The sequence below is a fragment of the Diadema antillarum genome, unplaced genomic scaffold, assembly GCF_040938485.1.
Source record: "Diadema antillarum isolate AM-2024a unplaced genomic scaffold, OU_Dant_1.0 seq00001519_RagTag, whole genome shotgun sequence".
Lineage (NCBI taxonomy): Eukaryota > Metazoa > Echinodermata > Echinoidea > Diadematoida > Diadematidae > Diadema > Diadema antillarum.
In genome coordinates, this window is record NW_027272251.1 from 274,199 (window position 1) to 289,238 (window position 15,040).

The window sequence follows — 15,040 nt, forward strand, 5'->3', positions numbered from 1 at the left end:
TTGCGTGTACATCGATCGTCGGAAAGTCATGGTTCCTTTTTCTTCTTTTCATTTTTGACAAGCCAAAATTGTGGGGAACAAACAGCCCCCATCCCAAGGCTTACCTGGGTATTAGGACTACGTTGTTAGTATTCATTTCTTAAAAGATTAATCTTTTGAAAAGAATGGATTCGGTACATATTGATCACTTCAACTGCAATGGCCTACAACTACACTTAAATATGACATCAAACGAAACCCCATAAGAACAACAACAAACAAAACTCCACAACAATATCGTGAGCGGTTGATCTGTACTGCTCAAAACTTTGACAGATTGTTGTTGTTTTTTAAATCTAAAAAAAAAACCCTGTCTTTTGTTACTTTCTCTTTATACTCGGACAAGATACATGGCGACCACATAAACATCTACCGCTACAGTACAAAAAGAGACAACGACACACAGACAGCGGTCTATGCGATGAGCAAGCCGCTGCCATTCGTTGGGTTCGATGCTTCTTCTTCCGTTCTCCACCACGAGGTCCGTCTCTGTTCCGTTGCAACTGCGCGACTTATCCGCGACATTCGTGATGACGTCTTGCTTAATTGTTGTACGGTCGGAATCATTTTTCGGCGGTGATGCAATACCGGTGGACATGCGCAGTATCCGTGGCATTGGGTATGATTCTTCTGTGTGGTAAACACGGAGCACGACCATGGCAACGGTGAGAGAGAAATAACTCGCCATAACGCTGAACATGAAGTAGATACCTGTGAAAAGTGTTTCAATTTTCATGTTTCAATTTTCAGCAACAACAACAACAAAACGCATTATTCATCTTAGGCGAGTTTATTTGGTTTTTATTTTGCACAACTTATACGATGAGCTGATGAGAATATAAGTATACTTTCTTTTAAACATAACACGCCTATACGTAAAACGATGTAACACAATGTATCGTATACGTCTCGGCGCATTGAAAGGGGGCATATCTTAAATGGCACTGGGGGAAAAAAAAACTGACTTTCAATCGGTCAGGTCCCGCGTTCGAATCCCGTCAAATGCTATACCTTCTGCAGTCCGTGGACAAGATGTCTCTACCCACCGTGCATGCCCCTATCGACCCAAATGTTTTAATGGGCACCTGTAGAGGCTAGCTACCCTGGATAAAGATTATACTGTATTACTATATATTATCATAACTATTATCGTTATTATCATAATACTAAGATATGATATGATATCATATCATATCATTATCATAATATTGTCGTTACTACTACTAGGTCTACTACTATCATAAGGAATTGATAGCCATACAAAATAACTACGTCTCTGTTGAGGACCTGGGGGCATTTCATGAAGGGTTTGGTCAGAATTTTTTTCTGAAAAATTTGCTCTCATCCAATAGGATGCAAGGATTTCAGTAGCTTATAGTTTGTCAGAAAGGAAATCTGACAAAACACTTGATGAAATGTCATTTGGTAAACTAGATCCAAATTTCTAGTGGACTCACCGAGGAGAGGTATAGACGATCCGAGGGGAGGCATGAACTCGCTGACGAGTTGCTGGAATAAGATGGCGGATAGAAGATTGGCCACAGCGAACGAAATCTTCTCCCCGGACTCAGGGGGGACGAGGAACACGGCGACGTTGAGGAAGGAGAGAAGCCCAGCGGGTATCACCATGTTGAAGAGGTAATGCTGGTAATGGCGATGGAGGTGAACGGTGTAAACTATGAGCCGGTACGGGTGGATGCAGCACGGGTAATACCTGTCCTGAGCTTTGGCTGTCACGCTTATGGACCAGACACCATTTTCGAAGAACTGATCCAACGATAAGAACAAAAACAAACAAACAATGAATATGCCGTCATAACGAGAAAAACAATCAAGAACAGAGAAGAATAGTCGCAATGTGTCCAGTAATGGTACAATGTAAATTAAACATTCGTTACTGGCTCTAAAGCGTTGGTTCCGTCGTTTACTTGAATACACGTATAACGTTATGTTTAATTTAATGTCAAAAATGAAATATGGTTCCTTATGATTCCTTATGGTTCCTATATTCCGAAGGTATCTTAAACCGAAAAGAAAATACGGTTCGTGGATCCGAAAACAGAAGGAGCGTGCCTAAAATCGAATCCTCGGAATCACGAACCTTATGAATACTATACACGTAATTATAACTGTTATTGCTAACATACTTTAAGAAAGACTTCATTAATAACTGAAAAACGGGATTCTAGACCCCGTGGGTAGCCGCCTCGCTGGATATCATGAAACACTCATAATCATGTTTTACGTAAGTTAAAGTAGTGCATAATGATTATTATTACCTCCGAATCTCCCGTGTCATTCAAGAAGAGGAGATTTAAACCTCTGCTGTCGTACAGCCAGGAGGAGAACGTCAGAGTGCAGGATTGAGAATCGAAGGGAAAGTAACGAACATTGACACGACAAGACGTGGTCGTGATCGTCGGCACGTACCACACGGCCGTCCCGTCGCTGTAGATATAGACAGGCTGATCATTTTGCTGAATGAAGCCGGGAGATACACTGTCATAGACAAAGGAATCGCGTCAAGATCAACGGACATTTAGGATTTCTGTCACTAACTAATCGCAAAAGGACAAGGATTCATAGTGATAAATCAGAGATGTACATTGGCGTTGGCCCGGTGGTCCGGGACTTCTATAGAAATTGATGTCGGGCCACCAAAGATCAAAAAAGTTAATTGTGTCCCTATTGGGCAGCTAAGATTCATTTTTTTTTTCTTTCGGACGGCATACATTTCTTACTCGGGCCGACAAATTTCAAATTCAAAGATTATAGTGGCCCGCAGAGAACGGGTCGCCAGGAAAAAAAAAATAATGTTGAGTCCTGGCTATTCAAGAAATGTACGGAGTTGTTTTGAATTGCAAATTTGTTCTCAAATAAGATTTTGCATTTTACTCTGAATTTATTTCATAATCAGCTCTTGAGGATTGAAATACATGATACGCAGTTTCACACACACACGCGCAGTCATTAATACACTAACACACACAAAGAAGCAAACACAAAGACACATTAAAAGTATTCCTTATAACAGTTTGTAGATGGTAATAGCAAGAATTATGAAATAATAAGAATGCTTACTTTTCCACGAGGTTTAGATCCGGTTTCCATATTAAACTACTGTCCACTACGATGTGGTCAATGTCACCGTAATCAGCAGGGTCCCATTTCAAAAATTCATCTTTCCACTCCTAAGTTATACAACGGGCAAATGAAAAAAAAAAAAAGGTTCCAATGAGAAAATTGCTCGTTGTTGAGATATCTCGCAATTGTTCTTCGGTAACGGGTCTACAAAACTGTTATAATCAATTGACCGGGTTTTTTTTATTATTATTTATCTGTTTCATTTGCTTTGGCATGCAATGTTAGTCCCTATTTGACGTGGAAGTTGTGTCCTTGTTAACTCGAGATCGTGGTAAATTAAAAGCTTTCTGGTTACACACAACGTTGTTCAACAATTAATCTGCTCTGTTATATCCATTTAAACAGCATTCAATACATCCCTTCTGTTATTAAGCACAATCCGAAGATATTTGACTCCATTCAGATCGTTGTGGTTCTTATTTTTACCCATCGAATAAAATAAATCACATGTCCCTGGTTGGCTCCTCTTTTTGATTAGTTTTAGTATCCCTTTATGATATTTCGTAAAGAGAAAAACAAAGAAAAAATGGTTTTAGCTCTACATTTTTGGTTATTTAGAACCCAATAATTAAAGGCCTTTCAGTCGCCAAATTTGTAACTGGTCTTTGAATACGCGACACGTTTCTGAAGATTGACGTCAATGTTCCTGTCTCGAATTAGCAAATTTGTTACTTTTTTTAGTCAACTATTTCACTCTCTCTCTCTACGCAGTTACAATCAGAGGTATACAAAATGTATGACGATACGATCTGAAGCCACCACAGTAAATCGATGGGTTGATTCATGCATTCCGTTGAACCACAGCCTAATGATGAAAACTAAACCTCGATGAAGCTACCTGAATGCCGGAACTCTAATATTAAATCTATCTCTAATCTAGTATTAAATGCAACGTATAGATTAGCCTTTTGTCAAGGCTCTCTCGCTGTATGGTGAAGAGAGCAGCCGAGTGGGGGCCCGGTCGCGCTCGGCTGGGCGAGAGTGCCTTGACAAAAGGCTACGTACAGATCCGATCAACCAACGTATAGATCCTATCAACGTATAGATCCGATCAAGGTTTCTCAGACCTATTCATGCACTTTGAATGACAGACGGGCTGACACGATTGTATATTACCTCAGGATGGAGAACTTAGGTTGGTATGACAATTTGTTTAAAATAAACCAACATGCGTCGGGTACGTGTGAATATTGTAACGTCCCAGAAACAGTTGAACATTTTCATTAGGTTCTGTCCCAGATTCAACAGCATTCAAAGGTTACCAACTTCATCGAACTCATTATACCAAAGAGCTCTTAGTGTTATATGAAGATCACAGAGATTTTAGATAATCTTGTATGCATGTTATGAATGCATAATCTGTAATAATTCTGCCACGAGGTATTCTGAAGAGGCAATTCATGCGCACCACAGCCCAGAGATTGCTTACTTTACTCAAGAACCTATTTGGGATTATTATATATATTTTCATTCTATTAACATTGTTTGTTTGTTTTTGTTTGGTTTTGAATCGGACCAATTGAGGTTCCTATGTTGGTAAGCATCGGACTCTACTGCCTGCATATCGGAGGGGCCTAGGCCGTTAATAATAATAATAATAATAAAGTACATTTATAATGCGCCGTATCTATCATTAATGATACTCTCGGCGCATGAGAGCCTGCGTACTTCAACACATACTGTGTACAACCATCCAAACCAAGTCCACATAATAATACATTAACATTAACAAAAACTACAATTAAACAAATATGATTTCACTGGAGTCTTGAAGTGAGAGTACGAAGTTTCCTGACGGATGTTAAGTGGGAGACTGTTCCATAGATAAGGTCCAATGTATGAGAAAGACCGTGCCCCCCAACTGTGATATATACGTGGAATGTGAAGCAGACGAGAGGTTGAGGAGCGTAGTTGTCTTGGTGGAGTGTAGGGCTGTATTAAGTCCTGGATGTATTGTGGAGCTGTGCCATGTAGTGCTTGGTAAACAAGAAGGAGAATCTTGAATTGGATACGGGCATTGACCGGAAGCCAGTGGAGCTTCTGGAGGATGGGTGAGATGTGGGATGATGACTTGCTTAGCGTGACCAGTCTGGCAGCGGAGTTTTGAAGGCGTTGAAGTCGGTTGATTTGATAATCAGGGAGGTTGGCGAATATTGAATTACAGAAGTCTAGTCTTGACGATATGAGAGAGTGCACAACCATTTCCGTTGCTTTTTGGGAAAGAAACTTACGGATTTGTGAAAGGTTTCGCAGTTGATATCTTACTGACTTAGTGACACATGATACATGACTATTAAGAGTCATGTTGCAATCCAAGATGACACCAAGATTTCTGTAGCTCTCCTTTGGCTGTTGCACAGTGCCTGCGATGATGACAGAGGGTGTATGAACTAATGATTTAATAACGGCTGTGAAGTCTGCTCGAGTTTAATTCCCTCCATCACAACCCGAATTTAGAATTATTTGAATATCTTTAGACCTTTCATGTCGATCAGACTGTTGGGTTTTGAACAACCCGACCGGTTGATTTCATCATTAGGCCTATGTACCATTTCAAAGCTTGCTTTCTTAAAACTATGTTTGTCTGTCTTAAGGTTACTAAGACGTAACCATTTGCAACTACAGTGGAGCAACTGTTAATGTATCGTCATCTTAAGACATAAAGGGATAGTATAGAATCGGTAGATATGAAGATTGGCCTTTTGAGTTTTTGTGAGATACAAAGTGAACCAAGAAACCACTTTTGAAATAGCATAGATCATACCTAAAGAGAAATTCAACGTTGAGTAGATGAAAATCGGTTTTGGAATGGCTGAGACATCCAAAAACAAACAACAAAGCGATGCTAATAAAAGGTGGGTCCCATCCACCTTTTATTAGGATTGCTCTGTTTTACATATCTCAGTCATATCAAACAAATTGTTCATCAAATAAACGTTGAATCCCTGTTGGAATTACATGCTCTTTTATATTTTATAAGATGTTTCTCAGTATCACACACACACACACACACACACACACACACACACACACACACACACTATGTTAGAAACCTGAAGTTATTTCTCAACCAAAACTATACGATCCCTTTAACAAATGTTAAACTCATGTAGCACACAGGCTTCCAGCAGTCCTCAATCATAATACTTGTCTACGTTCCAAAGGATATTTGTCGGATTTGATGTTTGTTTGTTTTTTATGTTAGACGTATGATATGCCATCACTCTTGTATTATATCGAAGTATTCTTTCAACAGAGAATACATGTACTTACAGACGCAGTCCATCCGTTTAATGAAATCGTCTGAGATATTTCGTTCTGCGAGGGAAATATGAAGAAAAAATGGGAATGTCTTCAAATTCATGAATTCTTCCGACGAAATGTTTTCATTGCAACTGATTGATTTACGTTGATGTAGGGCAATTTGTCAATCAGTTAAAATGGGAATGGGATTACTAAAAGATAATGCAGTCAATATGCTAATGACATGACGTGACATTTATCTTTTAGTTGTTACAATTCGTGAACATATAAAACATGCCATTTTCAATGTACATACAATGAAAAGGAGGAAAATAAAAGGGTGATATGCTTGTGAGGATAATTTCAGGTCTTTATTCGCAAGTTTTCTATATGTGAAACGGATTGTATACAATTAGTTCGCGAAAATATGAATAATTTTCCATGAAATCCTTACTTTAAACTCTTCTGTTGGTTTCATTTCACTCTGTCCAATATAATCGAGTCAAATATGAAGTAAACTCGAATTAAACAGACAGAGTTGATGCGATATCAATTGCACTTACGAATTCGATGACCTGCACAATCAGCGTTCTGAAATAAACGTCTACTGTCTGAGAGGTGTTGGCGACTGGTCTCTTGCTTGGCGGGCCGTAGTAAGACAGCAGGTCTCTCACCAACTGGTTGTATTCCGATCCCCTGTTGGCTGATAACCGACAAGAACCCCAAGTTTACAATATCATGATAGGTCGTTTGCAAGTCCGCTTTTGCCTTGTTTTTGTTTTTGTCTTTTTGCTTGTGGAGAAAGGGACTTTATGTTGCCTATAATCTGGATATTTACGAACAAAAACTAAGGTTAGATTTTGTTATGTTTTCGTAACTTGTTAAATAGGGCGATCATTCTATAAATGTAGATTTTTTTTTACAACTCGTCTAAAAGACAAATATAATTTGTGACCCATAACAAATACAAGAAAAGTCGCCAGACATGTATTTTTATTTGAAGGCATATGCTAGAAATAGCAGACTTTTATAAGCCTTTTGTATTATGATATATATAATTATATTCTTAATTATGTATAACTCAATTCAATTGCATCTTACTAACCGGTCCAATCATAAAGAAAAAAAGATATAGGCTTACACACCTGTTTTGAAAAGCATTTATCACAAAAAAGAGGCTTTCAAGTTCTGTTTTATGCAATGAATGAGAAAAAAAAAACACGATGAAAAACTGATATTAAGCTAAGATTTTCCACATCCATTGAGCACATCCTTTCATGACGAATACCAACTATACATGCAGTATCACTCTCCTTTGAAAAGTTATCAGAGTAGAAAATGAGCAATGCGTAAAACAGTTCTATGAAATGAAAAGGGGCCTCTAAGAAACACCTACTCACACTATTCTAAAATATAGTCATCTTTTAAAAAGACTGCTAAAAATGGAATTTCCCACTTTTTAAAACCGAAACTTAAGAACTGCTCAGAAGAATGACATTTAAAATACTTTAAAGATTTACGTTAATTGTTCTACGTGTGTGTCTTCCGTTCCTTTAGTTAAAAAAAAATAAATTGTTACAAGGCGTTTAGAGGCTGTTGCCCAAGTCAAGCGGTATGCTTATTGGTAACGGTCTCCCCCACCTACACTTAAAGATCTGTAATGAAATTCATGTATTATTTTACATGATTATACACTTGTAATGTGAAATCTTGTTAGTATTTTCATGGCTTGAAAATATGTTTGATATTGTTATACTTATTTTCTGTTATGTACAAGTGGAGAAATAAAACTTACTGAAACTGAAACTGACACTGAAACGGGCTTTCAGAAAATAAGATTAAGATTGACGACTCCTGATGTCCGGACAGGCGTCTTATCCACTCAGACCACCAAGCTTCCGCCCGACAGCTAGTGCTGAAAATTCTTCCTTGTCATGGCTGCCACTCAAACACTGATCGATACGGAGCTCATTCACGTCAGTGTAGGGCAATTTGTCATTCAGTTGAAGCAAAAACAACTCGACGGGAGAATTTCATGAATTTGAAGATGTCAGAAAGTTGATAAATCCTGTCGATAATAATTCTGGACAGAGGTTTCTTTACCAGAACTTTTCTCCGAATGCGGTTGAGCAAAAAAACAAAACAAAACAAAAACAAAAACAAAAACAAACAAACAAACAATCCCTTCATCAATAGTTATACTTACTGCGTTGCTCTGACGGTGTTGGGAAATCAATTTGTAAAGCTTAATGATTTTGAGGGGAGAGATGAAAACGGCCAGAAAACTTTAATGTAGTATCCAGAAAAACATTAAGATCTTATAACGCTCGGTTTTGTGTCTGAAAGAGTAGTAGGCTTGCTAAGGGCGAAAAAAGGGGTGATCGCTGCATTTTATAGTACAAATGTCCTATTTGGCACACATGTTCCTCTGTACAATTGGAATTTTTTCATATAAAGAGACAATCTGTATCTATGCAAATAAGCCTTAATTTGCATAATTTATGCAAAAATACATTATAAAATTATTTAAAAATATATGTGCATCCAGCGGAAATACCTAATTTGGTAGAAGTATTCTATAGAGTATGTGGAAACAATTCCTGCAAAAATTGATTTCATACCTATGTAAATAAACAAACTTTGCATAATCATGCAAGTTATTGCGCAAAAATCTGCATTTTAAAAAGAATTTCTAAACTATTAAGCACTGGATCTTGTAGTACAAAGTTTGAAACTGGGATGGATGTTCCTTGGGTCAAAAGTAAATGATTCATCTGAAGAGACAAACTGTCTCTATGCAAATAACCTGTTATTTGCATAATATGCATATCAATACCTACACATCTATAGATAATCAGAACAAACAAAAAGCCTTAATGAAGCCTTAATGAAACTCCCCTTAAATCTCATCCTAGATAGATATAACCCGTTAGAAACACTTTATGAAACAAAATGAGAAAATAATTTGAATAATTGAACCATCATTACCATCTACTTTACATAATTACTAAAGAAAGTAAAGTAAAAACATATTTTCAAAGTTTTTCTTACAGTCTAAGAACTGCATTTTATTATGAAAACTATGGAAGTAGTATGCATTTCCTTTTAGTCAAAAGGAAATGGTTTGAAATATCAAAACACTATTTGTTTATGCAAATACCACCTGATTAGCATATTGTGCATATTAATACCCGAATGTACCAGAAGTCAATGGTCAAGGTCGACTTAAGAAATTGTATCAGTTTACGCGATAACTCAAGACTGGATTATGCAAATTTCACGAAACCTGGTCCAAAGATGACGTATAATGGGGCAAGTGATTAAGCAGTTTTTAAGTAAACTCGACAAGAGGTCAAAGGTCAAAAAGTTCAAGGTCAATGCTAAAATTTCATTATATTCCCCATATCTATGCAATGTCTGAAGGTACTTTTTTCAAACTTAGTGACTGCATACACTACCAAAATAAGATTCGATCGCCAGAGAGTTCCAGGCCAAGAGGTCAAAGGTCAAAGTTCAGGTGAAAATGCTAAAATTTCACCCTTTTTATTCTCTGTATTTCGCAAATAGTTAAAGGTATCTTCATGGAACTTGTTACTGGCGGGGATTTTCTTGGGAATTTAGGGGTCATTTGCCAAAGGTCAGGGGTCAAAGATCAAGGTAAATTGGGCCCTCAAAATTTCTCTATTTCCCTCATGGTTTTGCAATACTTGTAGGATTTTTTTTGAAGCTTAATATTTATATACATGTATTACCTAAAGGATATTCACTGGGAAATTTCCTGCCAAAATGTTATAGCTCTGACGAAAGTGCTATATTTCACTTTTTCTTTCATATCTTGAATGTGAATAAAGGTATCATGAAACTTATATTTATGCATGTTCTACCTGACAGTGATACCTTTGTTGATTAGCGAAAAAATGTTAAGCCCTCCCCTGTCAAGTGTTTTTGTTTCCTCTTGATAAGTAGGAAAGGACATGGAATTCAGTGACATGGTATAGTCACGTGCACCAACATTACATTTAATGTATGGGTCGCATGGAAGTTAATTTTGATGCACACATGTATAACCTCTGACATTCTTACCTTTTACATTTTTACCTATGTATTTCTTTTGATTTAACCTCTGACATCTTTACACTAAACCAGTTAACATAATTATTTTTTGGAAAAAGCTTCAAGATCATGTAGGTCATGATCATCGAGTATTAGCTGATATGTGGTGGAAAATAACATTCTTTGGACCGCCAGGCAGTTACATTATCCCTAGGGAAAACAATCACAACCAGGGAGAATATGACATTTACGATCCTCGTAAACAGTAGACTGTGACGATCTGTTGACAAATCACATCCTAGTAATTGTAAGAGCCATCGAATATACTCTTTTATGGCTATGAACATATTATTTCTGCTCTGATTCATGGTTGAAATTGACTGATTTTAAGTTAGAGACTGAGATTATTTGACTTAAAGTATAACATCTCCTATAGGTCCTATTGTTCACATGACAAATTTGCATTTATTGCCTTATCAAAATGTTATTGTGTATAAACTTCCTAGCATAGTTTCCATGCCATAGTAGCTCACAGTATACTAGGTTAACATTTTTTTTTCCAGAAACATACTTTGTTTCTAACTCAAGCTTGTAAGTTCTTAATGTGTGCAGATACCCTTGCATCCACATAATTTGCACAAGTTTATGATCAGTTTGATGTTAAAAGCCTCTTGATTGCCTACAAAATACAATGAAAATCAGAATTCTCACTTTCACTATGGTAGTGTTTTTTGTAATGATTTTCTAACCATGACATCAGTTGTGTACTGTTTGCAAGGGAAAAACAGTCCTTTTGTAAGCAATATTTTTCCGATTTGCATCTGTTCATATGTAGGCCCTACACTTAGATTTGCATAATCATATTTAAAGAGTGTCACTATCGATTGCTATTTTTTCCACCCTGCAAAGCATTTATACAATGAGGGAATATTGATAGCAAAAATAATTTCAAAGATCACTATGTTTCGAAATTTCACGTCTGGTGTGCTTATTTACATAATTTATGCATAAAATGCGTAAGTTAATTAAATAATATGGAAGCAATTTATGCAACTGAAAAGTGTTGTTGTGAGAGTATTGTGTTATTCTATTAGCTTTTTGGATATTAAGATCAAAGCGATTCAAGACATGTCACATTAAGGCTTTTTGCTTGTTCTGATTATCTATAGATGTGTAGGTATTGTTATGCATATTATGCAAATAACAGGTTGTTTGCATAGAGACAGTTTGTCTCTTCAGATGAATAATTTACTTTTGACCCAAGGAACATCCATCCCAGGTTAAAACTTTGTAATACAAGATCCAGTGCTTAATAGTTTTGAAATTCTCTCAAAAATGCAGATTTTTGCACAATAACTTGCGTAATTATGCAAATTTTATGTTTATTTACATAGGTATGAAATAAATTTTTGCAGGAATTGTTTCCACTTACTCTATAGAATACTTCTACCAAATTATGTATTTCTGCTGGATGCACATATTTTTTTCATAATTTTTATATTTATTTTTGCATAAATTATGCAAATTAAGGCTTATTTGCATAGATACAGATTGTCTCTTTAGATGAAAATTTTTCATTTGCCCTCGGGAACATCTGTGCCAAGTAGGACATTTGTACTAAAAAATGCAGCGTTTACCCCCTTAGCAAGTCTACTAGAGTAAGTAGAGTCTGACCTCTCCTATCCGACCTCCGTTTATCCGGATGCGATCTTGACGGGTTTTTTTTTTTTTTTTTGTTTTTTTTTTTGTTTTTTTTTTTTTTTTGTTTGGGGGGGGGGGGGGGTTAATGTACTAATTACGGGAAAAGGGGGATTTCAAACTCAAATTCCAAATTCTCAAATTCCTACACAAACTCATATAAATGACATAGTATTCCCAACATAACTGAAATACATATACATCTAATTTTCGTCTAAATATATACGTGCATTCACAGACATTCACTATCCCTAACAGGAACATGGACCGAAAACTTTTCCTTAAATCAGAGCACGGTACAGGGGATTGTTCATTGAGAAAACTATCAGAGAATTCTGAACGGAGACCAGCTGATAAGAATGTGACATGTTCACGCAAAATTGGTACATGTAGGGCCTACATGTAGCTAACAATGGGTATGCAGCTAAGCTACGTGTATCAAATATTGAGTCTCTCATAAATTATCCTGCCATATCCTTTATCCGGATGAGCGCCGGTCCCAACATGTCCGGATGGAAGAGATTTGACGTACATCATAAGTAGAATTTGGTTAACTCATTACTCTTCGATGGGTTACTCACAATCATTGCCTTGGTGAGAGCCATTTTTGAAAGTGCCGTTTCCCGTTGTCTTTGAAAAGATAGAAAGAAGCGAGACCATGAAAATCACAACTGATGAGGACTTTAGGATCCTCAGATAACATGCAATCATATAGGAGTGACCCATCACTATAGAATGTGCCTGTCCAAACGGTCGTCTTGTGCAGTTCGGTCAACTTACGTAAAATGGTGGGTCTGGGTATCATCATGGTCTACTTATATAATTACTGCACGCTGCAAAGGACAACAATGGAGTGCACTGTTCTGTCAAAACTGAAAGTGTCTCTGCTAGCTCTTGCGTGAAGCAACCTCAGCTTTCAAATGACGATTTCGTCCTTTCAGTGGTAGGCCTACTGGAAAGATCTGTAGATAATAACCCTTCTTTTCATAGGGAAACTACGGCTTAGTCCGTTGAGGACAGGCAGATTTTCACCTCAGACGTTGATAGACATTCGCCCGAGCACACTCGGGACTCGTCCCCAACGGGTTTTAGTCTTGTTTGTACGTGACCTATAAACCCTCCTAGTAGAACCAACCCAGTAATTCTGACTCACATTCCAATGTTTTGAAACACTTGTTAACGAATTAAATACAACTGACTTCCGAATTGGTCTCCGGGAACAAAATAATGGATAGCATTGAATGAAGACCTTGACTCGAGTAAGAGGATTATACACTTCAGATGTGGCTTCGAATTTGACATTATTTGCTGATAGACTGCAGAAGTTTTGGTAATCTTGTTGCGAAATGGTTATATTGCACCACAATACAGGGAGTTTCTTGGCATTCGGCAAGGAATTATCACGGTTGTCTCCCAATCGACAAGGGATAAGAAATGAAAGTAATAAAGTTATTTTAACCCCCCCCCCCCTGCCCTTTTGAATCATCTCACCAATAAATGGCAGCTGATCTTCTATTCATGTTAAGCCAACAAACATGCAAGAAAGATAATAATACATCATACGTCATTATCTATACACTGTATATACATAATATTCGTCACCTTTCTTAGTTTGTTTGTTTGTCTGTTTTTGATAAGTAATGGTACACATGACCAGAATATCTTTTTGAATTGCTGTAATTTCTAGGACTTTGATGGTTCTGGGCCTCGCTTTATCAAAAGATAAAATCAATTATGAATTTCCTTACTACACAGTCTGCCATAAACTTACAGTTGAAATCAACTTTCTAATCAACTATAACTCTTCATAAATCGGGGCCCTGTTGTCATAACATATTTTTCTTTGCGTGAGCTTTAAAGGGGTTCAGAAATGGGAGTAATCTTAGCGAATCTGGTAGAGCGTTCCAGACGTCCGAGCCTTTATATTTAATAAATTTGTGCGCAACAAGGGTTTTTGAATTGAGTGAAATGTATGATGTATCGACAATGGAGCTTGAGCACGTCGACACCTGAGCAATGCCTTGTGTATATAACCACATACTGTTCCCTCTTGTAAGAGATAAAACACTATGTTCCTGCATGGATAGGACACAAAAGAAGTTTCCATGTGAGAGAGAGTCACAACTCATGCACGTAAAAGATCCCGAGCTTTATTCATTCATTAATCGCAAAGAGTGGGGTGCATTGTCCGGCGGTAAAGCGGTCCCCCTTACGTCCTTCTTGATCCAATGGAAGATCAGCATAGTGCAGTTGAATATGGGCTATCCAGCCATCTTCTCAGATGGAAAATGACACAAATAAACAAATCAAATTCATAAAAGAATAGGAAAAGCTATGATGAGGCGACTTCTTGAATGAGACTCGTTCTATATAGCTGTAGGCCTATAGGAGTTCTGTCAGTAGTATAGGCAATGAAGCATACTCTATTTTACTGTTCACTCAAGTGACTGTGCGCGTGTGCATGTGGGATTATGATGTGCGTTTGGGTGGAGTACTGTATGTGTGTGCGTACGCAGGTTTGTGTTTGTGTACATTGGAAGAGCTAGTTTTTAAAAGACGGTAAATCCATTGGAGAAAAAAAATGATGGATTTAGCGCCTTTTGAACGCAAGCTGTTCATTTGTCGCTGCCCATTGTGTAAACAACCTATAGGTTTCCCCGCACATTTCTGGAATCAAAATATGATTATGGCATACTTCAATTGTATATCCTGTTAAACTATATAAGATCGTATAATTTTATGCAAAGTCCACACAATTTTCACTGCTAGTTACTCTTGTATGATCTGTAGGTGCCGGCCCGTCGGAGCCACTACGGTTTGTGCGGATTGACAGGACCACATTTCAGCCGAAGAGAGGTAGAGA

The 15,040-nt window shown here is 37.4% G+C and overlaps 1 protein-coding gene across 1 annotated transcript; it reads right to left on the reverse strand.

Moving 5' to 3' along the window:
- Positions 1-370: 370 nt before the first annotated feature.
- On the reverse strand, positions 371-12,782 carry LOC139710290 (neuronal acetylcholine receptor subunit alpha-10-like). The gene is made up of 6 exons (XM_071622217.1): positions 12,740-12,782; positions 6,990-7,129; positions 3,121-3,230; positions 2,319-2,538; positions 1,497-1,806; positions 371-750 (listed from the first exon to the last, which is right to left on the reverse strand). Exons 1-6 carry the CDS (start codon positions 12,780-12,782, stop codon positions 371-373), a joined length of 1,203 nt encoding a protein of 400 aa, XP_071478318.1.
- Between the last annotated feature and the right edge of the window lie 2,258 nt (positions 12,783-15,040).

Excerpts from the sequence above, each read along its gene's own strand:
- LOC139710290 (XM_071622217.1), bottom strand. The coding sequence starts at position 12,782 with ATGGCTCTCACCAAGGCAATGATTGTGAGTAACCCATCGAAGA. Across the intron at positions 2,539-3,120 it reads GATCTAAACCTCGTGGAAAA|TGTATCTCCCGGCTTCATTC; the intron begins GTAAGCATTCTT and ends TGTCTATGACAG. Across the intron at positions 751-1,496 it reads ATCGTCTATACCTCTCCTCG|GTATCTACTTCATGTTCAGC; the intron begins GTGAGTCCACTA and ends CACTTTTCACAG.